General features: G+C 36.1%; 1 protein-coding gene across 1 annotated transcript in view; it reads left to right on the top strand.

The window, feature by feature from the left end:
* The first annotated feature begins 6,604 nt into the window (after positions 1 to 6,604).
* The window catches only part of LOC134274668 (uncharacterized), a 55,907-nt gene continuing 35,037 nt past the window's right edge, over positions 6,605 to 27,474 (top strand). Inside the window, exons 1-16 of the mRNA XM_062756929.1 lie at positions 6,605 to 6,634; positions 6,741 to 6,893; positions 7,062 to 7,157; positions 7,317 to 7,412; positions 7,593 to 7,688; positions 7,850 to 7,945; positions 8,112 to 8,195; positions 8,359 to 8,454; positions 9,117 to 9,212; positions 9,370 to 9,465; positions 9,622 to 9,717; positions 9,879 to 9,974; positions 10,132 to 10,227; positions 12,782 to 12,947; positions 20,025 to 21,711; positions 25,946 to 26,069. Of these exons, the coding sequence (XP_062612913.1) occupies positions 6,605 to 6,634; positions 6,741 to 6,893; positions 7,062 to 7,157; positions 7,317 to 7,412; positions 7,593 to 7,688; positions 7,850 to 7,945; positions 8,112 to 8,195; positions 8,359 to 8,454; positions 9,117 to 9,212; positions 9,370 to 9,465; positions 9,622 to 9,717; positions 9,879 to 9,974; positions 10,132 to 10,227; positions 12,782 to 12,947; positions 20,025 to 21,711; positions 25,946 to 26,069 (3,204 nt within the window). The remainder of the gene's footprint in view (positions 6,635 to 6,740; positions 6,894 to 7,061; positions 7,158 to 7,316; positions 7,413 to 7,592; positions 7,689 to 7,849; positions 7,946 to 8,111; positions 8,196 to 8,358; positions 8,455 to 9,116; positions 9,213 to 9,369; positions 9,466 to 9,621; positions 9,718 to 9,878; positions 9,975 to 10,131; positions 10,228 to 12,781; positions 12,948 to 20,024; positions 21,712 to 25,945; positions 26,070 to 27,474) is intronic.

Genomic DNA, 27,474 nt, shown 5'->3' with positions numbered 1-27,474 from the left:
AACAATTCCTTATATTTTTATAAAACTTAAGATGCTAATACATACTGATGTAACCTTTTCAACTGTATCAAAAATTTTTGACCTTGACCTTTCCCTTGAATTTGACCTCTCTTTTCTTAAATAAGAATGTCAAAATTTATATGCTAAAACAAACTGATGAGAGCTATTCAACTGCATCAATAATTTTTTGACCTTGACCTTTCCTTTGACCTTGACCTCACTTTTCTTAAATGATTGTTTAGCTCAGTTTTAATGAAAATATTCAAGATATTTTTAAGAAACTTTATATGCTGATACATACTGATGAGAGCTATTCAAGGGCATCATTATTTTTTACCCTGACCTTTCCTTTGACCTTGACCTCACTTTTCTTAAATGTGTTTAACCCAGTTTTAAAGAAACCATTCCTTATATTTTTATAAAACTTAAGATGCTAATACATAGTGATGTAACCTTTTCAACTGTATCAACAATTTTTGACCTTGACCTTTCCCTTGAATTTGACCTCACTTTTCTTAAATAAGAATGTCAAAATTCATATGCTAAAACAAACTGATGAGAGCTATTCAACTGCATCAATAATTTTTTGACCTTGACCTTTCCTTTGACCTTGACCTCACTTTTCTTAAATGATTGTTTAGCTCAGTTTTAATGAAAATATTCAAGATATTTTTAAGAAACTTTATATGCTGATACATACTGATGAGAGCTATTCAAGGGCATCATTATTTTTTACCCTGACCTTTCCTTTGACCTTGACCTCACTTTTCTTAAATGTGTTTAACCCAGTTTTAAAGAAACCATTCCTTATATTTTTATAAAACTTCAGATTCTAATACATACTGATGTAACCTTTTCAACTGTATCAACAATTTTTGACCTTGACCTTTCCCTTGAATTTGACCTCACTTTTCTTAAATAAGAATGTCAAAATTCATATGCTAAAACAAACTGATGAGAGCTATTCAACTGCATCAATATTTTTTTCACCTTGAACTTTCCTTTGACCTTGACCTCAATTTTCTCCATTTGTGTTTAACTCAATTTTAAAGAAACCATTCATAAAATTTATATCAAACTTCATATGCTTTTGCATGCTGATGTAACCTTTTCAACTGCATCAACATTTTTTGACCATTCCTTTTACCTTAACTTCATTTATTTTAGCTCAGTTTTAAATAAACTATTCAAAATATTTTTGTCAAACTTATTATGCTGATACGTATTTGTGAGAACTGTTCAACTGCATCAAAAGCGTTTGACCTTGAACTTTTCTGGGACCTTGACCTCATTTTACTTGAATTTGCATTTTGCTTAATTTAAAGAAACCATTTAAAATATATTTATGTAAGCTTGTGCACTTATACATAATTTGGTGAAATTTTATTATCTATATCCAACTTTTTAGATTTCAATTTGAATTTTAAAGAAACTAATCAAGATATTCTCATCAAATTTCATACACTAATACAAATTTTCATGTTGCATTACTAATATACCCTCGGCGGGGCATTCATGTCCTATGGACATATTTCAAGTTTGGAGCAGTTTTCTGTCCAAGCATTTCTGTGCCCTAAATTGATCTGAGTTGCATGGATGAGGCATCTAGCATGTTTCATTGTACCATTCAGGTTTCAGATCTGGCATTTTCAGCCAATATTAACCATAGAAATAACCAGATTAATGCTTTTGGAGCAAGTTAAAGGTTTTGAGTTGGTTAAAATTCTTTAAGCAGCTCATTCCCAAGTAATTATAAGCCCTGCCTTGACCAAACTTGCATGGATGATGCATCAAGGGATGCACACTACCAGATTTGCTTTGGATCCTAGATCTGACCTACATTTTGCAGATGAGTTACCAGGTTAAAGTCTTTGGAGCAGGTGTCATTCCCTACTAACTATAAACCCTATGGTGACCTAACTTTCATGGACAATGTGTATAGGGATGCACACTACCAAATTTGCTTCATATGCTGGATTTGACCTACATTTTCCACATGAGTGATGAGGTTAATGGTTTCAGAGCAGGTCTCATTCCAAAGTAACTATAGGCCCCTAGGTAACCAAACTTGCATGTTTGATGCACCTAGAGATGCACGCTACCAGACTTGCTACAGATGCTAGATTTGACCTACATTTTGTAAACGAGTGGCTTCATTCCAGTGTAACTATAAGCCATACCTGGACAAAATTTGCATGGATGATGGATGTAGGGATGTGGAATACCAGAATCTTGCTTCGGATGCTGTATCTGACCTACATTTTCCGGATAAGTGACCCATTTTTAAGAGCAGTTTCATTATAAAGTAACTATAAGCCTTCTCCGGACCAAACTTGCATGTATGTTGCATCTTGGGATTCACACTATGAGATTTTCTTTGGATGCTGGATTTGACCTATATTTTCTGTGTAAGTGGCTATGTTGAAATTTCCCAAATAATTGTAAGCCTTATGGTAACTAAACGTGCATGGATGATGATGCATCTAGTGATTAACACTACCAGATTGGCTTCGAATGCTGAATTTGACCAACATTGCCATATGAGTGGCAAAGATAAAGTTTTGGAGCAGGTTCATTCTGATGTAACTATGAGCCTTACCTGGACCAAACTTGCATAAATGATGCATATAGAGATGCACAATACCAAACTTGCTTTGGGTGCTGTATCTGAACTACATTTTCTGGATGAATAACCAGATCAGAATTTTATGAAAAGTTTCATTCCCCGATTACTATTAGCCCTCTGATGACCAAATGCACATGAATGATGTATCAAGGGATGCACACTACCTGACTTGTTTTGGATGCTGACTCTTATATTTTCTGTGTAATTAAACAGAAACAAATAATTGGAGCAATTAGACCATTCTCAAGTAACTTCCTTCCCAGACCAAACTTGCATAAATGTTGCATCCTTTGAAGCACAATACCAGAATATTCATTTGGTTTTAGGCTTCATCTTATTAGCTCTTCTAAGCCAAAGGCTCAAAGAGCTAATGCTATGGCAATTTGTGCGGTGTGCATTAACTTTTTAGAATATGGGCCAGAACTCAAGAACCCCTTGGCCAATCAGTCTCAAATTTGTCACAGGGTATCCTTGGCCCAAGGGCTACCATTTATACTAAAATAAGGGTTGGGACCCTTAAACAAGGGGAGATAATCAGGAAAACAAAACCAAAAATACTGGTTGCTAAAAAATCTTCTCCAGAACCACCAGGCAGATTTTCACCAAACTTATATACAAGGATCAGGATATGTTGAAGATTAAAAAATGTTCAAGGCATGACCCTGGGGCAAAGGGCATGATCTCAAGGTCACTTCAAAGTTGACCTAAATTTACAAATAATAAAAACGTTTATATTTTGCTTACTATTAGGACTAGGATCATCAAATCTTGTAAGTTTATGCATCTCAGGACATCACATCATGTTAACTCAAAAGTAGGTCACGGTGATTTACTTTTTAAATTTTGTAAGCTTTTGTTTTCCAATTGATTTGAAGGCATATTTCGGGCACTTTAAGGCCTATGATCATCAAACTTTGTCAGTTGATGCATCTTGGGTCCATGAACAACATCAGCTTAAAAGTAGGTCACCTTGACCTACTTTTTGAACTTTATGACTAATTCTTTTTAAAACATTTAATCCAATTATTTTAGACACTGAGAGGTTTAGAATCATCAAATCTTGTAAATTGATGCATCTTGGGACCTGAAAAACTTATTTATGAAAAAGTAGGTCACTGTAACCTACTTTTTGAATTTTGCAGGCATTTGTTTTTGAATTGTTTAAAAGGCATATTTTGATGCATCTTTGGTTTTTAAAAAGTAGGTCATGGTGACCTTATTTTTGACATTTTATGGCTTTATTTAAGTATCTATGGTACTAACTGGTTTAATTTTGTTTTTTGATGTAGGTCATAGTGACCTACTTTTGAATATCTCAAGGACTTATTTGCTTAGAATCATCAAACTTTGTCAGTTGATGTATCTTGGGTTTTCAAAGAATGTAGACAAAAAAGTAGGTCACAGTGACCTACTTTTAAATATCTCAAATACTAATTGGCTTAGAATCTTCAATCTTTGTTTATTAATGCATCTTGAGTCCTCAGAAAACTTCAGTGTTAATATAGGTCATTGTGATGTATGTATGGTTTTTAATAGCTTTATTATTTAAAATATTTTCAGTCCTAATTGGCTAAGAATCATCAAACTTTGTCAGTTGATGCAACTTGGGTCTTAAGATACTTAGGGTTAGAGGCTTCAAATAGAAGTGATAGATTGTACAATTTATCAGAAGAGCGATTCAAGGCCCTTGGGCCTCTTATTTAAAGATAACATTCCTTGAGGTGAGCTATGTAATCTTTGATCACCAATGTTTTAAGAAATTAAAATAACATATGAACTGGTTTTATCCAATCTTAAAATGTGACTACTAATTAATATCACGTAATAGAATACTGCTTTGGTACATGTACATATGCATTAGATTGGTGGGATAGAAGTTTTGATTAGTATACTTCTATTTATTGATGTAAGAAATCCCTTTCAAATACCAATTTTGTGTAATTACCAATGTGGACAACAAAAATTTTTGGTGCTTTAAAGTCCCCTCCCTCTTGCTGAACTATTTAAAATTAGATTTTCTTTTGATCTCACTTCTAATAAGGTCTCTTTGTGAATATTGTTTGTTTGCCTTCTTCAGTGTCTCCAGAAAATTAACTTACTCATGCTTTGTAGGTCACCTGAGTCACTCAGGTGACCTATTGCTTTCTGTTTTTGTCCATCAGCGTCCGTCGTGCATTAACTTTTAAACATTTTCAACTTCTCAAGAATGGCTAAACCAATTTCAAACAATTTTTGGGTGAAGGGGAACAAAAATTGTGAATTTCATGTCCCTGGGGTCCCAGGGTTGGGGTTAAAACCACGAAAATTGATGCAGTCTTTAAAAATCTTTTTCTTTACTCCTGGACATCAAGCAGTCAAACTGTTGGCATGATTGTAATAAGCATTGGGCCCTCTACCAAAATTGTGAAATTTAAGGCCCCAGGGTCAAGGGTTCTGGTGCTATGGCAGGCTATATAGATTGTATAGTGAAAGTGCATTATTTCTTTGAAAATCTTCTCTTCTCCTGCATATTATTTAAACAAACTAAGTGCATGGTTATGATAAGCATTGATGCTTTTTCCAAAATTGTGAATTTCATGGCCCCTGGGTCAGGGGTTCTGGTGTTAGAGCGGGGCTCTATTGATTATATCGTGAAAATGCATTAATTCTTTGAAAATCTTCTTCTCTGCTCCTAGGTATTATTTAAACAAACTAAGTGCAAGGTAATGATAAGCAATGATGCCTTTTCCAAAATTATGAATTTCATTGCCCCTGGGTGATTGGCAGTGAAATAATTTATATTGAATTGCAGATAAACTGAAGAAAAGACCTTTTGATCTAAAAAAGTATGAGGATGACTTTTTAATTGCTAAAGAATCTCTTCAAAAGAAGGGGGATCACAAAACACTCGAAGATGATTCAGTAATAGTGGACTCTCAATCCTTGCTGTCAGAAACTGTTCCAGTCATACAACAGGTATCAGTGGAATTCTATAGGATGACTTCTTTATGAACTTAGCTCTTTCTTTTGTGTGTGTGTGTGTGTGTGTGTGTGTGTGTGTGTGTGAGAGAGAGAGGGTGTGTGTGTGTGTGTATAACAAAAAGAAGGAGAAAAAAACAAGTTTGTTTTTGAGTTGGCTTGCGTAGCGAGCTACTCCCTGTCGACACAGCTGTTTCAGAGCTGTAAAATTTTTCACACATTCATCAAGGTGATCCATACGCCAAATATGATAGTTCCAGCAAAAATACTTTGGTTTGAGTGATTGTATAAACTTCAGAGGTAAAAACTGTATAAAATTTCATACTGTAACATTATTTATGCCTTCATGCTTTTAAAGAAATTATTTATTTATACAAGCCGAAGATATGTTTGTGACAGCTTCAAATTTAATGCATTTTGCAATTCACAGACCTCCAAAGATGTTGCTGGTCTTGCAGTTTTGCAGTCCTCTGCAGTTGTCACACCAGAAGAAGTAATGGAGATGACTGTTCCAATTGCGCAACAGGTATCAGTGGAATTCTCAAGGATAACTTCTTTATGAACTTAGCTCTTTCTTTTGTGTGTGAGGGTGTGTGTGTATGTGTGTATAACAGATAGAATGAGGAAAAACATGTTTGTTTTAGACAAGCAGAAGATTTGTTTGTGACAGCTTCAAATTTAATGCATTTTGCAATTCACAGACCTCAGAAGATGTCGCTGGTCTTGCAGTCTTGCAGTCTTCTACAGTTGTCACACCTGAGGACGTAATGGAGAAAACTGTTCCAATTGCTCAACAGGTATAAATGGAATTCTCATTGATCACTTCTTTATGAACTTAGCTCTTTCTTTTGTGTGTGTGTTTAACAGATAGAAGGAGGAAAAACATGTTTGTTTTAGACAAGCAGAAGATTTGTTTGTGACAGCTTCAAATTTAATTCATTTTGCAATTAACAGACCTCGGAAGATGTTGCTGGTCTTGAAGACTTGCAGTCCTCTGCAGTTGTCACACCAGAAGAAGTAATGGAGAAGACTGTTCCAATTGCGCAACAGGTATCAGTGGAATTCTCAAGGATAAATTCTTTATGAACTTAGCTCTTTCTTTTGTGTGTGTGTGTGTGTATAACAGATAGAATGTGGAAAAACATGTTTGTTTTAGACAAGCAGAAGATTTGTTTGTGACAGCTTCAAATTTAATGCATTTTGCAATTCACAGACCTCCGAAGATGTCGCTGGTGTTGCAGTCTTGCAGTCCTCTGCAGTTGCCTTACCAGAAGAAGTAATGGAGATGACTGTTCCAATTGCACAACAGGTATCAGTGGAATTTTCAAGGATAATTCTTTATGAACTTGGCTCTTTCTTTCGTGTGTGTGTGTGTGTGTGTGTGTATAATAAAAAGAAGGAGGAAAAACGTTTGTTTTAGACAAGCAGAAGATTTGTTTGTGACATCTTCAAATTTAATGCATTTTGCAATTAACAGACCTCCGAAGATGTTGCTGGTCTTGCAGTCGTGCAGTCCTCTGCAGTTGTCACACCAGAAGAAGTAATGGAGAAGACTGTTCCAATTGCACAACAGGTATCAGTGCAATTCTATAGGATGAGTTCTTTATGAACTTAGCTCTTTCTTTTGTGTGTGTGTGTTTAACAGATCGAAGGAGGAAAAACATGTTTGTTTTAGACAATCAGAAGATTTGTTTGTGACATCTTCAAATTTAATCCATTTTGCAATTCACAGACCTCCGAAGATGTCGCTGGTGTTGCTGTCTTGCAGTCCTCTGCTGTTGCCTCACCAGAAGAAGTAATGGAGGTGACTGTTCCAATTGCACAACAGGTATCAGTGGAATTTTCAAGGATAATTCTTTATGAACTTGGCTCTTTCTTTCGTGTGTGTGTGTGAGGGTGTGTGTGTGTGTGTGTATATAATAAAAAGAAGGAGGAAAAACGTTTGTTTTAGACAAGCAGAAGATTTGTTTGTGACATCTTCAAATTTAATGCATTTTGCAATTCACAGACCTCCGAAGATGTTGCTGGTCTTGCAGTCGTGCAGTCCTCTGCAGTTGTCACACCAGAAGAAGTAATGGAGAAGACTGTTCCAATTGCACAACAGGTATCAGTGCAATTCTATAGGATGAGTTCTTTATGAACTTAGCTCTTTCTTTTGTGTGTGTATGTGTATAACAGATAGAAGGAGAAAAAACATGTTTGTTTTAGACAATCAGAAGATATGTTTATGACAGCTTCAAATTTAATTCATTTTGCAATTCACAGACCTCGGAAGATGTTGCTGGTCTTGCAGTCGTGCAGTCCTCTGCAGTTGTCACACCAGAAGAAGTAATGGAGAAGACTGTTCCACTTGCACACCAGGTATCGGTGGAATTCTCAAGGATAAATTCTTTATGAACTTAGCTCTTTCTTTTGTGTGTGTGTGTGTGTGTGTATAACAGATAGAAGGAGGAAAAACATGTTTGTTTTATACAAGCCGAACATATGTTTGTGACAGCTTCAAATTTAATGCATTTTGTAATTACAGACCTCGGAAGATGTCGCTGGTCTTGCAGACTTGCATTCCTCTGCAGTTGTCACACCAGAGGTGACTGTTCCAATTGCACAACAGGTATCAGTGGAATTCTCAAGGATAATTCTTTATGAACTTAGCTTTTTCTTTTGTGTGTGTGTGTGTGTGTGTATAACAGATAGAAGGAGGTAAAAGTTTGTTTTATACAAGCCGAAGATATGTTTGTGACAGCTTCAAATTTTATGCATTTTGCAATTCACAGACCTCGGAAGATGTTGCTGGTCTTGCAGCCTTGCAGTCCTCTGCAGTTGTCACAGCAGAAGAAGTAATGGAGGTGACTGTTCCAATTGCACAACAGGTATCAGTGGAATTCTCAAGGATAATTCTTTATGAACTTAGCTCTTTCTTTTGTGTGTGTGTGTGTGTATAACAGATAGAAGGAGGAAAAACATGTTTGTTTTATACAAGCCGAACTTATGTTTGTGACAGCTTCAAATTTAATGCATTTTGTAATTTACAGACCTCGGAAGATGTCACTGGTCTTGCAGACTTGCAGTCCTCTGCAGTTGTCACACCAGAGGTGACTGTTCCAGTTGCACAACAGGTATCAGTGGAATTCTCAAGGATAACTTCTTTATGAACTTAGCTTTTTCTTTTGTGTGTGTGTGTATAACAGATAGAATGAGAAAAAACATGTTTGTTTTAGACAAGCAGAAGATTTGTTTGTGACAGCTTCAAATTTAATGCATTTTGCAATTCACAGACCTCCGAAGATGTTGCTGGTCTTGCAATTTTGCAGTCCTCTGCAGTTGTCACATCAGAAGAAGTAATGGAGGTGACTGTTCCACTTGCACAGCAGGTATCAGTGGAATTCTCAAGGATAATTTTTATGAACTTAGCTCTTTCTTTTGTGTGTGTGTGTGTGTATAACAGATAGAAGGAGGAAAAACATGTTTGTTTTATACAAGCCGAAGATTTTTTTGTGACAGCTTCAAATTTCATTCATTTTGCAATTCACAGACCTCGGAAGATGTCGCTGGTCTCGCAGACTTGCGGTCCTCTGCAGTTGTCACACCAGAAGAAGTAATGGAGAAGACTGTTCCAATTGCACAACAGGTATAAATGGAATTCTCAAGGATCACTTCTTTCTGAACTTAGCTCTTTCTTTTGTGTGTGTGTTTAACAGATAGAATGAGGAAAAACATGTTTGTTTTAGACAAGCAGAAGATTTGTTTGTGACATCTTCAAATTTAATGCATTTTGCAATTCACAGACCTCCAAAGATGTCACTAGACTTGCAGTTTTGCAGTCCTCTGCAGTTGTCACACCAGAGGAAGTAATGGAGAAGACTGATCCAATTGCACAACAGGTTTAAATGGAATTCTCAAGGATAATTTTTTCTGAACTTAGCTCTTTCTTTTGTGTGTGTGTTTAACAGATAGAAGGAGGAAGAACATGTTTGTTTTATACAATCAGAAGATTTGTTTGTGACAGCTTCAAATTTAATTCATTTTGCAATTAACAGACCTCCGAAGATGTTGCTGGTCTTGCAGTTTTGCAGTCCTCTGCAGTTGTCACACCAGAAGAAGTAATGGAGAAGACTGTTCCAATTACACAACAGGTATCATTGCAATTCTATAGGATGACTTCTTTATGAACTTAGCTCTTTCTTTTGTGTTTGTATGTGTATAACAGATAGAAGGAGAAAAAACATGTTTGTTTTAGACAATCAGAAGATTTGTTTGTGACAGCTTCAAATTTAATTCATATTGCAATTCACAGACCTCCGAAGATGTCGCTGGTGTTGCAGTTTTGCAGTCCTCTGCAGTTACCTTACCAGAAGAAGTAATGGAGATGACTGTTCCAATTGCACAACAGGTATAAATGGAATTCTCAAGGATCACTTCTTTATGAACTTAGCTCTTTCTTTTGTGTGTGTGTTTAACAGATAGAAGGAGGAAAAACATATTTGTTTTAGACAATCAGAAGATTTGTTTGTGACAGGTTCAAATTTTATGCATTTTGCAATTCACAGACCTCCAAAGATGTTGCTAGTCTTGCAGTTTTGCAGTCCTCTGCAGTTGTCACACCAGAAGAAGTAATGGAGAAAACTGTTCCAATTGCACACCAGGTATCAGTGAAATTCTATAAGATAACTCCTTTCTGAACTTAGCTCTTTCTTTTGTGTGTCTGTGTGTGTGTATGTGTGTTTATCAGATAGAAGGAGGAAAAACATGTTTGTTTTAGACAAGCAGAAAATTTGTTTGTGACCATGGTGACAGCTTCAAATTTATTGCATCCATTTTGCAATTCACAGACCTCGGAAGATGTTGCTGGTCTTGCAGTCTTGCAGTCCTCTGCAGTTGCCTCACCAGAAGAAGTAATGGAGATGACTGTTCCAATTGCACAACAGGTATCAGTGGAATTTATAAGCTAACTTCTACCATAAAAGCAGAAATAATTAAAATTAAATTTCGTTTATTTTGTTAATAATATTTAACTGCAAAATTTAAACCATAACAAAATTTTAACCAATCCAGTGTTATATCTTTCTTCTAAACAACAAAATTAAGTGCCATTGAAATCATCTTAGATCATAAATCAGCAAAATATTATCCCTACAAAAATGTCTGCTTCTATGGTATATGAACTTAGAAGTACCATTTATTGAGGTGTATCGCTATCAAAAATGGCACTTTGTTGTCATCCCACATCCAGTGTTGATTTACTGTGGCAACAAAGGACTCAACAATGTTTATGCTATTTAAAATAGTGCAAATCTATCAATTATTAATGTTCTCTGCTAATTCAATGTGTATCAAATTTAGTATCAAGGAAGATAACAGTATAATCAGTTATGTAAATCTTATAAACATACAATGAAATAAAAATGTTTAAAGTTTGTGGAGCATACAACCTCTTGGAGGCTGGGCAGAGCTTATCTCCATCACTTGTAGTGTAGGTGATAACTGCCCTGAGCAGAGTTAGTTCTGTTTACTAATTACTGGCAGTGGGATGCATGTTGATAAGAAAACAACTGAAATTTGCGTACATTATGAATCTTTATCATCGATAAATTAATTTTGAAACACTTTTTAGGTCACCTGAGTTAACTCAGATGACCTATTGCTATCTGTTTTTGTCCATCAGCGTGCGTCGCGTGTTAAAATTTGAACATTTTCAGCTTCTTCTCTGAAACTGCTCAACCAATTTCAACCAATTTTGGCATATAGCATCTATAAGTGAAGGGAAACAAAGTTTATGAATTTCATGATCCCTACCCCCCTGGGGCCTGAGGGGAGGGGCCAAAGCCACTAAAATTAATGCAGTCTTTTAAAATCTTCTTTACTCCTGAACATCAAGCAGTCAAACTGTTGGCATGATTGTAATAAGCATTGAGCCCTCTACAAAAATTGTGAAATTTATGGCCCCAGGGTCAGGGTTCTGGTGTTAGGGCGGGGCTGTGTTGAATATATAGTGAAAATGCATTATTTCTTAAAAAATCTTCTCCTCTGCTCTTGGGTATTAATCAAACAAACAATATGCATAGTTATGATGAAGAAAGGTGCCTCTTCCAAAATTGTGAATTTCATGGCCCCTGGATCAGGGGTTCTGGTGTTAGGGCAGAGCTCAAATGATTATATAGTGAAAATGCATTAATTCTTTAAAATCTTCTCTGCTCCTGGGCATTAAGCCGATGAACAAAGTACATAGTTATGATGAGGAAAGGTGCCTTTTCCAAAATTGTGAATTTCATGGCCCAGGGTCAGGGGTTCTTGTGTTAGGGCTGGGCACTATTGATTATATAGTGAAATTGCATTAATTCTTTAAAAATCTTCTTTGCTCCTGGGTATTAAGCCGTTGAACTAAGGACATAGTTATGATAAGGAAGACTGCTTTATTCCAAAATTGTGAATTTCATGGCCCCAGGGGGTTCTGATGATAGGGCAGGCCTCTATTGATTATATAGTGAAATTGCATTAATTCTTTTAAAATCTCCTCCGGGTACATGTATTAAGCCATTGAACTAAGTACATAGTTAAGATGAGGAAGAGTGCCTCTTCCAATATTGTAAAATATGTAAGGTATTCATCAAACTTAGTTGATGCATTTTGGGTCCTCAGAGAATGACAAGTGATAAGTAGGTCACCATGACATACCCTCAGGTACTAATTAGGTTAGAATCATCCTGGGTTCTGTGTGTTTTATCTAAAATGTAGGTCAAGATTACCTACCTTTTGAATCTCAAGGCTTTATCTAAATATACAGGATACTGTAAACCAGCTATTATTCGCGTCATCTTTTATTCAGGAATCGTCAGTTTGAAATCAATCCGCAATAATTAATTTTTGCAACTGAGGAATCATTCTCTACAAATACAAAGCAAAATAATTGGTTCGCGGCGATTAATGTTCGCGAGTTAAAGTAGGTTGCAAAACTGGCGAATATTTCTTGCATGCGAATAAAAGTTGTTTTACAGTACTTAAAGGCTTCAAATAGAAGTGATAGGTTGTACAGTTTATCAGAAGAGCAATTCAAGGCTCTTGGGCCTCTTGTATTAGATATAATATTGATTTTGTAAATGAGGACTTAAAGGCTTGTTTATGTGCTAAATATATTAAATGATTTGAAGAATATCATATTGGAGGCAAGGTGATAGAGACATTTTGCAACATTTTTTGCAGTTGATGGGAAAGTTGAATGAGGTAGAAAACAGGGGTGACCTCCCCATAGATCTTGCCCTGAGCAGTCGACAAGAGAGTATTGCCATGACACTTGTCAATCAAAAAGTAGATGTCAATCACCGTGACAATGCAGGAAAACGTCTTATCCACAAAGCAATTAAAAGAGGTCAGTAGAATTTATTATACCCCACGCAACTAGTTGCGTGAGGTATAATGTTTTTGACCCATCCATCAGAGGGTCAGAGTGTCAGTCAGTCAGTCCTTTTTTTTTGTCAGCGCAACTCCTCATAAACCGCTGCACAGAATTTCGTCAAATTTTGCAGGTATTTAGGACACAATGTGTAGATGTGCATATTACCAGGAAATTCCGAATCCTTTATTTTTCTGGGAATTTTTGCACTTTACAACTTAGATCTTCGGGGATATCTTGAATATAGTGATGAACAGTTTGTCAGTGTAACTCCTCATAAACCGCTGCACAGAATTTCATCAAACTTTGCAGATATTTAGGACACAATGTGTAGATGTGCATATTACCGGGAAATTCAGATTGTTTTATTTTTTTCAGGACTTTGATTTTTGTAGAAACGTGGGGTATGTGAGCTTGCTCACTTTTTCTATCATTAGAGCCTGTTGTCAACTTGGACTGGCCACAGTGAAATTTTGTTTTGTGCAGTCTTTCGTTACCATTCATGCAGCAAGACAACGTGCCTACATTACAATAGTTTGCGAGTGGGTGATTTATCTAGAGATTTTACATACATTAAAGCACCATAAAATTAAAAGAGAGTAAATTTAATTCGCAAGTGGTTTTTCTCGCGTAATTACGCAATAATTTATTCCTCGCGTATATTTAGGAGTCTACAGTATATCAGAAAAGGTATCAATTTGTGGTGAGACTGTACCATTTTATCCCTAGTTTCAAATTTGTTCAAATAATGGTCACTGGTAAGGCCTAGATAAATAAATTGTGTGTTTCCAGTTACCCGACCGACCCTAAAATATATGAGCCGACCCTGAAAATTTATTCGCTGATATTTTTCCGGAAGTAAACAGTTCCATTTTTAGCTCTACTGGTCAGAGACCAGAAGAGCTTATGCGATAGTAATGCGTCCGGCGTCCGTCCGTCCGTCTGTCTGTCTGTCTGTCTGTAAACAATTTTTCAAAATGCTACTCCTCCTACAGTTTTGGTCTGATTTCAACATAACTTGGCATATAAGTAGACTACACTAATATACATAATTCTGTGTATCGGTTTTTGATCTCGACAAACGGTGTATGTGTTGTTACTAAAAATAGAAATTTCTGTGAAATTCTTTCAAAATGCTACTCCTCCTACAAATTTAGTCTGATTTCAATATAACTTGGCACATAAGTTGACTACACTAAGATACATAATTCTATTGGTTTTTGATTGTGACATACGGTGTTGGAGTTGTTACTAAAAATAGAAATTTTTGTAAAATTCTTTCAAAATGCTACTCCTCCTACAGTTGTGGTCTGATTTCAATATAACTTGGCATATAAGTAGACTACACTAAGATACATAATTCTGTTTATTGGTTTTTGATTTCGACAAATGGTGTTGGCATTGTTACTAAAAATAGAAATTTCTGTGAAATTCTTTCAAAATGCTACTCCTCCTACTGTTTTGGTATGATTTCAATATAACTTGGCACACAAGTAGACTACACTAAGGTACATAATTCTTTATATCGGTTTTTGACTTCAATGAACATGATTACCTTGGTTAATAAAGAGAGCAATTTCTGTTACTCTCAAAATGCTACTTCAAATGCAGTTTTAGTCTGATTATAATATAATGTGGCATGCAAGTAGACTACACTTAGAACATAAAGAGACTTATTCAAGGATCATTATTCTCTTTTTTGCTAGTGTAAAGTTTCAATTCCCAACTGCTTAAGTACTTTCCTCTTCCTTTGCTATAAGTACAAACCAGTAGAGCTTCATGTCCTTGAATTTTGGTCACTATTAGAAATCCTATCTCCCTACTTTTTTGGAGAAAATGCATATCCTAACACATAAAAAACGAATGCCAAAAACCCTTTTGGGAAAAAAAGGAACTGTTTTTCTCATTTTGTTTATTGTCAAAGTTGAGTTTTAACTAATAAAATGTTAAAGTAAAATAAAATGTTTTGCCTACCTACCCTATTTTAGCTCATATTCAAATTATTTGAATTTTTATTTTGTGTCCGTCGTCCGTCCGTCCGTCCGTCCGTCTGTCCGTCCGTCAATGCAAACTTTTCACATTTTCGACTTCTTCTCAATTACCATGAATTTTGACCAAACTTGGTACAAAGCATCCTTAAAAGGGGAATTTAAATTATTAAAATGAAGGGACATATCCCCTCGCAAGGTGAGATAATCAAGAAAAGACAAAAATAGGGTGTGGTCATTAAAAAATCTTCTTCTCAAGAACCACTGGGCCAGAAAAGCTGAAACTTACGTGGAAGCATCCTGGGGTAGTGTAGATTCTAAATTGTTCAAATCATGACCCCTGGGGATTGGGTGGGGCCACAATGGGGAATCAAAGTTTTACATAGAAATATATAGGAAAATCTTTGAAAATCTTCTTCTCAAGAACCACTGTGCCAGAAAAGCTGAAACTTATGTGGAAGCACACTAAATTGTTCAAATCATAACCCCCGTACAATGGGGAAACAAAGTTTTACATAGAAATATATAGGAAAAATCTTTGAAAATCTTCTTCTCAAGAACCACTGTGCCAGAAAAGCTGAAACTTATGTGGAAGCATCCTGGGATAGTGTAGATTCTAAATTGTTCAAATCATGACCCCCGGGGATTGGGCGGGGCCACAATGGGGAATCAAATTTTTACATAGAAATATATAAAAAATCTTTGAAAATCTTCTTCTCAAGAACCACTCCAGAAAAGCTAAACTTATGTTCCTTAGTGTAGATTTCAATTGTTCATATGACTTGGCACACAATGGGGAATCAAAGTTGTACATAGAAATATATCGGAAACATCTTTGAAAATCTTCTTCTCAAGAACCACTGTGCCTGAAAAGCTGAAACTTATATGGAAGCATCCTGGGGTAGTGTAATTCTAAATTGTTCAAATCATGCCCCTGGGGATTGGGCTCACAATGGGGAATTAAAGTTTTACAGAGAAATATATAGGAAAAATCTTTGAAAATCTTCTTCTCAAGAACCACTGTGCCAGAAAAGCTGAAACTTATATTGAAGCATCCTGGGGTAGTGTATCGGTTTTAAATTATACAAATCATGACCCCGGGGGTTGGGCGGGGCCACAATGGGGAATCAAAGTTTTACATAGAAATATATAGGAAACATCTTTGAAAATCTTCTTCTCAAGAACCACTGGGCCAGAAAAGCTGAAACTTATTTTGAAGCATCCTGGGGTAGTGTAGATTCTAAATTGTTCATATATGACTTGGCACACAATGGGGAATTAAAGTTTTACATAGAAATATAAAGGAATAAGCTTTGAAAATCTTCTTAATAACAACTGGGCCAGAAAAGCTGAAACTTATATATGGATTTTAGTGTAGATTTCAAATTGTCTAAATTATCATCAGTGGGGTAGGGTGGGGTCACAATATGTATTACAAGGGGTAAATCTAGTAAAGTACAGAATGGCCAAAGCTTCTCAGGTGAGCGATGTGGCCCATGGGCCTCTTGTTTTCTTGGGTGGGAATAGGAAACACACTATTTATTTATCTTGGCCTAATAGAGTTTGGCCTCAATAGAGAATCAAAATTTTTTCATTGGAATTTATTGGGAAAAAAGTTCTTAAAAATCCTCTTCCCAGGACTTTCATTAGTCCTATAATTATGCAAGCATCCTGAGGTGGTGCAGATTGAAAATTTCAGACTATGAACAACTAAGCTATGATCAGTCATATTAAGGTCTTCAATCCCTAATAGAAAGAAATTCAATGAAATTGAAAACATAACAGATATGTAGGCATTGAATACTCAGTTTTTTTTTAGAGATACTTCCCATTTATTTCTATAAGTATGTTTAGTGGGATGTGTCCTAATTCATGACCTTGAATTTTGGTAAGAGTTATCTCCCATTTTTTAATTAATAAAAAAAAAATCAAAAAAAATTTCGCTGATAAAAAAAATTGTTTTCAATTATCATTCTATTTTTAATATTTCAATGCATCTTTCCACCACAGGATTTATTGATATTCAAATTATTTGAATTTTTATTTTGAAAAAAATGCTTTTCCCCATAGACTTCAATGCAATCTTTGTTAATTAACTACTGCTTAATTAATGAATTTTTCGAAAATTTGTCAAATGCAATTAAAATGCATTAATATAATATCAGAGTATTGTGTACTTGACGGACATTTAAGGGTAGAGAATTTGGTCCCATTAGGGATTGAAAACCTTAATCTTGGAAGCATCACCAGATATTTTTTTTCCAAGTTTGTTCAAATCATGGTCCTCAGGTGTAGGGTGGGGCCACAATAGGGTATAAAAGATTTGCTGGGAAATGATATAGGAAATTATTTTTAACCCTTTTCAGAGTAGCAGGGTCACACTAAATCGTATATGTATGCAAATATTCCTGACTTGTGGATTCATTTTTATTAGCTCACCTCGACAAAGTCGAGATGAGCTTATGCTATACCCCCGGCGTTGGCGTCAGCGTTAGCGTCGGCATCCCAGGTTAAAGTATTAGGAGCAAGTCCATTCCCAAGTAACTACAAGCCTTACCTGGACCAAACTTGCATGGATGATGCATCTAAAGATGGACACTACCACACTTACTTCAGATGCTGGATCTGACCTAGATTTTCCAGAGGAGTGTACAGGTTTAAGTTTTTGGAGCAGGTCCATTCCCAAGTCACTATAAGCCCTACCTGAACCAAAGTTGCATGGATGATGCATTTAGGGATGGACACAACCACACTTGCTTCAGATGCTGGATCAAATTTTCTGAGTGACCAGGTTAAAGTTTTTGGAGCAGGTCCATTCCTAAGTAACTATAAGCACTAACTGAAACAAAGTTGCATGGATGATGCATCTAGGGATGAACACTTCCACACTTGCTTCGGATGCTGGATCTGACCTTGATTTTCCAGATGAGTGACCAGGTTAAAGTTTTTGGAGCAGGTCCATTCCCAAGTAACTATGAGCCCTACCTGAACCAAAGTTGCATGGATGATGCATTTAGGGATGGACACAACCACACTTGCTTCAGATGCTGGATCTGACCTAGATTTTCCAGATGAGTGACTAGGTTAAAGTTTTTGGAGCAGGTCCATTTCTAAGTAACTAAAAGCACTAACTGAAACAAAGTTGCGTGGATGATGCATCTAGGGATGGATACTACCACACTTGCTTTGATGCTGGATCTGACCTATATTTGGAGCAGGTCCATTCCCAAGTAACTTCAAGCCTTACCTGGACCAAACTTGCATGGATGATGCATCTAGAGATGGACACTATCAAATGAAGAGACTTGATTTTACATCTGACAACTGACTTTTAAATTTTATTAATTGGAGTTTGTTTATGTTTAAATTGTAAAAACCAGTCGTCAATTGTAAAAGTAAGCCTATTCATAAAACTCCAATATGAACACCCTATCATATGTCATTTATTTAGAAATTATCATTGAAGTGATTTTTTTGAAGGATGAAAACCCCTAATCCTGACCGTTAAAAACTTATGTCCAAAGTGAAAGTTTTTTAAAGTAGGTCAACTCCAAGGTCAAGATCAAAGGGTCAGAGTTGTTGATATCCAATGAAAGGTCTTCTCACAAGGATTACGTATGTGAAGTATGAAAGTCCTAACCCTTATCATTCAAAAGTTATGGTCAAGGTTAAAGTTTATTCATAAGTACATAAATCTTTAAGGTCAAGGTCAAAGTTGTTGATATCCAATTAAAGCTCCTGCCACAAAGAATATATATGTGAAATATGAAAGTCCTAGTATCTATCGTTCAAAAGTTGTGACCAAAGTTAAAGTTTTTTAAAAGTAGTTAAAACTCCAATGTCGATGTCAGGGTGAAAGCTGTTGGTATCCAATGAAAGGTCTTCTCACAAGGATTACTATGTGAAGTACGAAAGCCCTAGCTCTCACCGTTCAAAATTTATGGTCAAGGTTAAAGTTTATTCATAAGTACATAAATCTCAAAGGTCAAGGTCAAAAGGTAATGATTGTTGGTATCCAATGAAAGGTCTTGACACAAAGAATACATATGTGAAAAATAAAAGTCCTAGTATCTACTGTTTAAAAGTTATGACCAAGGTTAATGTTTAAAAAGTAGTTAAAACTCCAAGGTCAAGGTCAAAGGGTAAAAGTTGTTGGTATCCAATGGATGGCCTTTTCACAAGAATTACATATGTGAAAGCCTTAGTCCTCACCATTCAAAAGTTATGGTCAAGTTAACGTTTTTTCATAAGTACATGAAACTCCATGGTCAAGGTCAAAAGGTCAAGGTTGTTGGTATCCAATGAAAGGTCTTGCCACAAAAAATACATATGTAAAATATGAAAGTCCTAGTACCTACCATTCAAAAGTTATGGCCAAAGTAAAAGTTTGGAATTTTTGTGTAAAAGTGGGTTAAACTCCAAGGTCAAGGTCAAAATGTCAAATTTGGTGGTACCCAAAGAAAGGTCTTGTCACAAGGAATACACATGTGTAATATGAAAGTCATAGCTGCACTAAATCAAAAGTTATGGGCAAGGTTAAAGTTTTTGTGACGGACATACCGACAGACTTACAGACTGACGGACAGATGGACAGACGAATGAGATTTAATGTCCCCTCGCTTTCGCGAAAGCGGGGGACAAAAATATGATGTGAGATTTACCTTACTTATAGATAGCCTTCGTCGAGGTGAGCTTCGTAATCTTTGATTACCCATGTTTTTCCAATTATGGACCCTATGGTTGGTTAAAATCAGTGATTAATGTTTAAATATAGTATGTATGCTGCAAATTTTTTTGTGAAAAAAGAAAAGCACCACCAGAACAGTAAGGTAATGTTAGTCATATTGATAATGAAGCATGCTCATGTGTGTTATAACCCCTTTGGGCTAGGGAGGTGGGAGGGCACAATACGGAGTGAAATTTTTCATGGAAAATCTAGATAAAGAGAAAAAAATCTTTCAGAAATCTAAAAATGCAGGACCAAGGTGATTCAGTTGAGCATTGTGGCCTGTAGGCTCCATGTTCTTTTTAAGCAATCTATCAAGTTTCTTTTTTTCCTTTAAAGGTGGTCAGGCAGAGAAATTAGGGATTTCGGAGAAAGGTTCTGTTAAAGAAAAGAAGAAAAGCAGAGCATCTTTTTTAAAATCTCAACCAGATACACTTCAGGATCGTACTGTCACAGATTTCATAGATATAAACGATGATCGTCTGAAGGAACTTTTAAACATGATAGAGGCTCACAATGAGGAATCTGATGATGATGATTATGAGAATGACCCAGATTTTGTTTGCAACAGTGACTCGGATGATTCAAGTGCAAGCTCTGATAGTGAAATTGTTCCACTTAAGCACTCTAAAAAAGACATATGCGAGAACAGTACTAATGTATGTGGGCCTGCAGAAAAGTTAGACAGCAACAGAGAAAAAGATAAGATTATTGAACCTAAACAACAAGACAATAATTATCAAGTGGAAGATGACATCAGTGAAAAAGCAGATAAGGATTGTGACATGCCTTCCTCTAGAAGCATTGCAGAAGAGGAATGTGTCTTTGATGATAAGTATAGAAAGATATATACGAAACGCTTCAAAAAGACTAATACCAAATCTAAAAGTGGAAGAAATTATGACCGAGTACATGCTTGTTTGTTTTGCTGTAAACTTGTGACAAATATTCAGACTCACCTGGAAAACAAGCATTGTTATGAACAGAAAGTTAAAGAAATTTCAGACTTAAAAAAGGAATTGTCCAAAGCCCCAGAAAATCAGTCTGAGTTAAAGGAAGAAATTAGGACAAAACAAAGTTTGCTCAGAAATGAAGGAGACAATAAACACAACATGAAAGTGGTAGAGGCTGGGGAGGGAGAGCTTCTTATTTCCCGTAGGAGAGGGAAGTTTAACATGGAAAAGTATGGGCCATGCCCAAATTGTAAAGAGTGGATTGTACTTTCTTCCTGCATAACCAAACATAATAAAGTTTGCCCAGCATTTTTGAAAACTGAGTCCCCAAAGAGTACGAAGGGTATCATCATAATACAGTCAAAAATTATGACTGGCAAAATAGCACAAGAGGCCTCATCCACCCTGAAGAAGGAAGTGTTTCCGATTATGAGGCAAGACAACATCACAAAAACAGCAGTGGCAGATCCATTAATCGTAGCCCTTGGAGATGTTTGGCTCATGAAGTGTGTTGACAATAAACGCAAACGAAAATACTATTGTAGTTTCAGAATGAGGCTCGCTGCTCGCCTTCTTCATCTTCTTAGAAAAGAAAGTCAGTGTGAAGCATCTCTATGGGACTTTTTGACACCAGGTCACTTTGACCTAGTGGCAGCATGTGCCTTGAAAGCCTGCAATGAGGAAAATGGGGATTTAGTGCATCCAACCACCGCAATCAAACTTGGGTTTGATATTTCCAGGTTAGCAGCTATAAAACTGGCATGTTGCATCAAAAAAGGATTGCACAGTGACAACAAATCCACTACCGATTTCATAAAATTAGTAGAAGTGGAGTGGGGAACAAAAGTAAAAAAGCTTGCTAGTACATTAATTAATGAACGGCATTTTAACAAACCTGCAAAACTGCCCTTTGCTGAAGATGTCTGCAGCTTAACAAACCACATATTGCAGGAACTGGAAAAGCTCAATCTTGCACACCTTCAGTTGTCAACATTTAGAAGAGCTGTAGTGCTTGCTCAGTGCCGCCTTTTACTGTATAATAAACGGAGACCTGGTGAACTTGAAGCTTTAAGGTAAAATTCAGTTTTTATATGCCCGTCTTAGGACGGGCCGTATTATGGTGTGGCATTCATGTCCGACTGTCTTTTTCATGTCCGGCTCATAACTTAAATACTATGAGGCCTACAATAATCAAATGATAATTACTGTAAATTATGTATTTGATAGGTCAATCAAATCAAAGAATTATTCAAGAATTTTTAATATATGATACAAGTACTTTTGTAGTTTTTTTAGAGTCAGTTAGGCTTGAAATAATAGATAAATTAAAAGTGAGACAAAAATACCTTAGGCTATCTAAATTTAATTCTCTGGTTCTCAGGCCAATTTTCTCCAAAACAGATGCGGGAGGGCGGCATTTTATTTATCATTTTATTGCCAATAAAGTAGATGAGGGAGGTATTTTTTTTATGCGCCCGAATTTTTTCGGGGCGCATATTGTTTTTGTCCTGTCTGTTTGTCTGTTTATCTGTTTGTCTGTTTGTCTGTCTGTCTGTCTGTTGTCAACTTTAACCTTCGCCAAAAGAGACAGAGACTTCATATTTGGTATGCATACTCATCTAATAAAGTCCTTTCAAATGACATCAAGGTCAATGACCTTGTGACCTTGACTGTGACCTATATGCTAAAAATAGCTTTTTACACTGTTTGTCATAACTTTTTAACCATAGGAGATAGGGACTTCATATTTGGTATGCATACTCCACTAATAAAGTCCTTTCAAACGACAAGGTCAATGATCTTGTTTATGATCCTATATGCTGCTTTTACACTTTTTGTAATAAATTTTGTGACTGGTATGCATACTCCACTAATAAAGTCTTTTCAAATGACATCAAGGTCAATGATCCCTTGACTGTGACCTATATGCTAAAAATAGCTTTTTACACTTTTTGCCATAACTTTTGAACCATAGGAGACAGGGCCTTCATATTCCACCGATTAAGTGCTTTCAAATGACACCATGGTCAATGACCTTGTGACCTTGACTGGGACCAATATGCTAAAAATAGATTTTTTGAACTTTGTTGCCGCCGGGCGCATAGTGTTTCACAAACACATCTTGTTTAATTTTAATTTTCGAATTTTCTTTAACATAAAGATTTTTTTAATCACAGATATACTTTCCATTTCTGGTCAAAATTTCTACTTTATCCATTGCTTAACAGCGTGTAAATATCGTAGGTAATGTCCTCGAATGTATTTTCAAATGAAGTAGCCAAAATCTCATTGCAAATGGCTACCAGAAGTGATATTTGAATACTAAACTACGAAACAAATGAGGTCGGAATTTTTTTTCCAACTTTTTATTTTATCAAAAATACAATAAAATCGGCAATGCGCGCAGGCCTGAGAACCAGGATTTCAATTTTATAATATGGCCTTATATTTGTACCTTGAGGATTATTCAAAGACCAAGAAAAGCTAGTGGTAAAGGGAATGTCATGGGCATATTATGTGTACATTTCTTTCACTGTGTTGTTTAAGTTTGGTGAGATAGTGTCAGATGAGAGTGTATTTAGCAGTGGCACATACAGGCAAGCAAGCAGATCTACTTTCTGAGTTGTTGCTGATTAACCAATTTAGTGATCCCTGATTGTTTGTGAAGAATGTATACAACATATTCATCTATCAGTTTACTTTTTATCCCCCATCCCCACCCACTTGAAAAGTGGGGGTATATAGTGATGGGGTGTATATGTCTGTAACACTTGGGGGTAGCCATCCCTTATCCGCAACCCCTCTTAAACAACTGATTGCAATTTAATGAAACTCACAAAAACTTTGATACATACTGCCATTGTGCACCTACTATTTCACATTTGAATGGGACACATATTTGGGATCTGAGTGGGGGTATCATTTTGTGAGCTCAGTGCTTACAGTACCTCTAGTTTTACATAATTATTGAATTGCCATTCTGTGGATCCTTAAAAGGGTTGTATTATACTCATGTGACCGTTATAACCCTTGGGCCTCTTGTATACATATTGTAGAACTTTTTATTACGTACCTACATTTTAAATTTCCAGGCATTTTGTCAAAACTCAAGGAAGCTATTGAGTTTTGTGCCAGCCAATTTGAGCAGAGCATGCATGCACATGCTTTCTTGCTAATTCATTCATATCATCTTGTCTACACTTCAAGTATATGCTTCTACTGATTTTTAAAGCAGTTCTTAAAAAATATTAATCTCATCACACCTACGCTAATTGGTCCGCACATCTACACAATATGCCTGTTAACCCAAAACAGTTTTCATCTCAGTCTAATAAGTAATTTATGAGAACACAGGCAAAATGTACTAGAGAAGAAATTATAAAGAATAATAATATTAACAGAGTACCCTGCCACTAAGGCAATCTATTTTTCTTTTTGTATTCAGTTTTTAGCTCACCTGAGCCGAAGGCTCAAGTGAGCTTTTCTGATCACATTTTGTCTGGCGTCCGTCTGTCTGTAAACTTTTCACATTTTCGACTTCTTCTCAAGAACCGCTGGGCCAATTTCAACCAAACTTGCCACAAAGCATCCTTGGGTGAAGGGTTTCAAGTTTGTTCAAATGAAGGGCCACGCCCTTATTCAAGGGGAGATAATTGGGAATTAATGAAAATTTGGTGGCATGTTTTAAAAATCTTCTTTTCAAGAACCACTGTGCCAGGAAAGATTAAACTTATGGGGAAACATTCTCATGTAGTGCAGATTCAAGTTTGTTCAGATCATGACCCAGGGGGGTAGGGCGGGGCCAAAACGGCCGACCAAAGTTTTGCATAGAAATATATAGAAAAATTTTTTAAAAATCTTCTTCTCAAGAATAGCAAAGCCATAATTGATCATATTTATATGGAAGCATCCTCAGATAGTGTAGATTCAAGTTTGTTCAAATCATGACCCCGGGGAGTAGGGCGGGGCCAAAACGGCCGACCAAAGTTTTGCATAGAAATATATAGAAAATTTCTTAAAAATTGTTCTTCTCAAGAATAGCAAAGCCATAATTGATCATATTTATATGGAAACATCCTCAGATAGTGTAGATTCAAGTTGGTTCAAATCATGACTGCCGGGGGTAGGGTGGGGCCAAAATGGCCGACCAAAGTTTTACATAGAAATATATAGGAAAATTCTTTAAAAATCTTCTTCTCAAGAATAGCTAAACCATAATTAATCATATTAATATTGAAGCATCCTCAGGTAGTGTAGATTCAAGTTAATTCAAATCATGACCCCCCGGGGGTAGGGCGAGGCCAAAATGGCCAACCAAAGTTTTACATAGAAATGAATAGGAAAATTCTTTAAAAATCTTCTTCTCAAGAATAGCAAAGCCATAATTAATCATATTTATATGGAAGCATCCTCGGGTAGTGTAGATTCAAGTTTGTTCAAATCATGACCCCCAGGGGTAGGGCGGGGCCAAAATGGCCGTCCAAAGTTTTACATAGAAATGTAAAAGAAAATTCTTTAAAAATCTTCTCCTCAAGAACAACAAAGCCATAATTGATCATATTAATATAGAAGCATCCTCAGGTATTGTAGATTCAAAGTTGTTCAAATCATGACCCCCCGGGGTTGGGCGGGGCCAAAATGGCCGACCAAAGTTTTACATAGAAATATATAGGAAAATTCTTTAAAAATCTTCTTCTCAAGAACAGCTAAGCCATAATTAATCATATTTATATGGAAGCATCCTCAGGTAGTGTAGATTCAAGTTTGTTCAAATCATGACCCCCGGGGATAGGGCGGGGCCAAAATGGCCGACAAAAGTTTTACATAGAAATGTATAGGAAAATTCTTTAAAAATCTTCTTCTCAAGAACAAAGCCATAATTGATCATATTTATATGGAAGCATTCTCAGGTAAGCATTTGTTCCCATGACCCCCGGGGGTAGGTACCAAAGTTTTACATAGAAATATATAGGAGAATTTTTTAAAAATCTTCTTCTCAGGAATAGCAAAGCTATAATTGATCATATTTACATGGAAGCATCCTCAGGTATTGTAGATTCAAGTTTGTTCAAATCATGACCCCATGGGGTAGGGCGGGGCCAAAATGGCCGACCAAAGTTTTACATAGAAAAATGTATAGGAAAATTCTTTAAAAATCTTCTCAAGAATAGCAAAGCCATGATTGGTCTTGAGACTACTTTTGGATTTAAGCTTTTCAAGTATAAACCAATTCTCCTTTTTCCTAGCCACAGTGCTCAGGTGAGCGATGTGGCCCATGGGCCTCTTATTCATCTATTCACACTGCAGATTGGACACATATCACACAAGACTGTCCGGTGTCGACAAGTCAGACTTGGCAATGCGTGAAGGACTGACAGACCTTGAACAACATCTCCTTGAATCACAAGAAATTTGTGAAGTCCGAGGAAAAGTAAGTAACTGCTAGTATTAGATTGGTCTAGAATTTGAATTTCCAGGGAAGGGATGGGTCCAAAAGCAGATTTTTTAAGTCACCTTGTCAAACCAGCAAAACCAGTAAATATGGCAAAAAATTTTCTTTGGAAAATTTCATGAATTACTTAGTGCATCGAATTTTGATTTCGATGAACGGTGTTGCCATGGCCACTAAAAATAGAATTTTCTGTGAAATTCCTTTAAAACGCTACTCCTCCTACAATTTTGATCTGATTTCAATATGACTTGGCACACAAGTGGTCTGCATTAAGAAACATAGAATAGTGCATCGGATTTTGATTTTAATGAATGGTGTTTGCATGGTTACTAAAAAAAAAATTTCTGTGAAATTCCTTTAAAAAGCTACTCCTCTTACAGTTTTGGTCTGATTTCAATATAACTTGGCATACAAGTAGACTACACTTCGATACATATTATAGTGCTTCGGTTTTTGATTTCGATGAACGGTGTTGCCATGGTTACTAAAAATAGAATTTTCTGTGATATTCCTTTAAAAAGCTACTCCTTCTACAATTTTGATCTGATTGCAAAATAACTTGGCACACAAGTAGACTACACAAAGATGCTTGAAATAGTGCATCGGTTTTTGATTTCGATGAACGGTGTTGCCATGGTTACTAAAAAAAGAATTTTCTGTGAAATTCCTTTTAAACGCTACTCCTCCTACAATTTTGATCTGATTGCAAAATAACTTGGCACACAAGTAGACTACACAAAGACGCATGAAATAGTGCATCGTTTTTGTTATTTCGATGAACAGTGTTGCCATGGCTACTAAAAATAGAATTTTCTGTGAAATTTCTTTAAAACGCTACTCCTCCTACAATTTTGGTCTGATTTCAATATGACTTGGCACACAAGTGGTCTGCATTAAGAAACATAGAATAGTGCATCGGATTTTGATTTTGATGAATGGTGTTTGCATGGTTACTAAAAAAAAAATTTCTGTGAAATTCCTTTAAAAAGCTACTCCTCTTACAGTTTTGGTCTGATTTCAATGTAACTTGGCACACAAGTAGACTACACTAAGATATATTAAATAGTGCATCGGTTTTTGATTTTGATGAACAGTGTTTCCATTGTTACTAAAAATAGAAATGTCTGTGAAATTCCTTTAAAAAGCTACTCCTTCTACAGTTGTGGTCTGATGGCAATGGCTTCTTTTCTCATCCTTTGTTATAAGTACAAACCAGTAGAGCTACAGTCTCGACAGAGACTTCTGGTTTAAATTTCTGAATAACATATATCAATTTACACTTTCATGTATATTGACCTACTTTCACCAGAGTTATGGCCCTTGAACTTAAAAAAATGACCAAGTCAGTGCTTTCTTTTTTTCCCACAGAAATTAATTAAAAATG

Source organism: Saccostrea cucullata, unplaced genomic scaffold, assembly GCF_032062105.1.
Source record: "Saccostrea cucullata isolate Sc308-1 unplaced genomic scaffold, CSIRO_AGI_Scuc_v1 ctg6659, whole genome shotgun sequence".
Lineage (NCBI taxonomy): Eukaryota > Metazoa > Mollusca > Bivalvia > Ostreida > Ostreidae > Saccostrea > Saccostrea cuccullata.
Note: the sequence above shows the minus strand (reverse complement) of the source record. Positions and strands in the feature narration are given on the sequence as shown.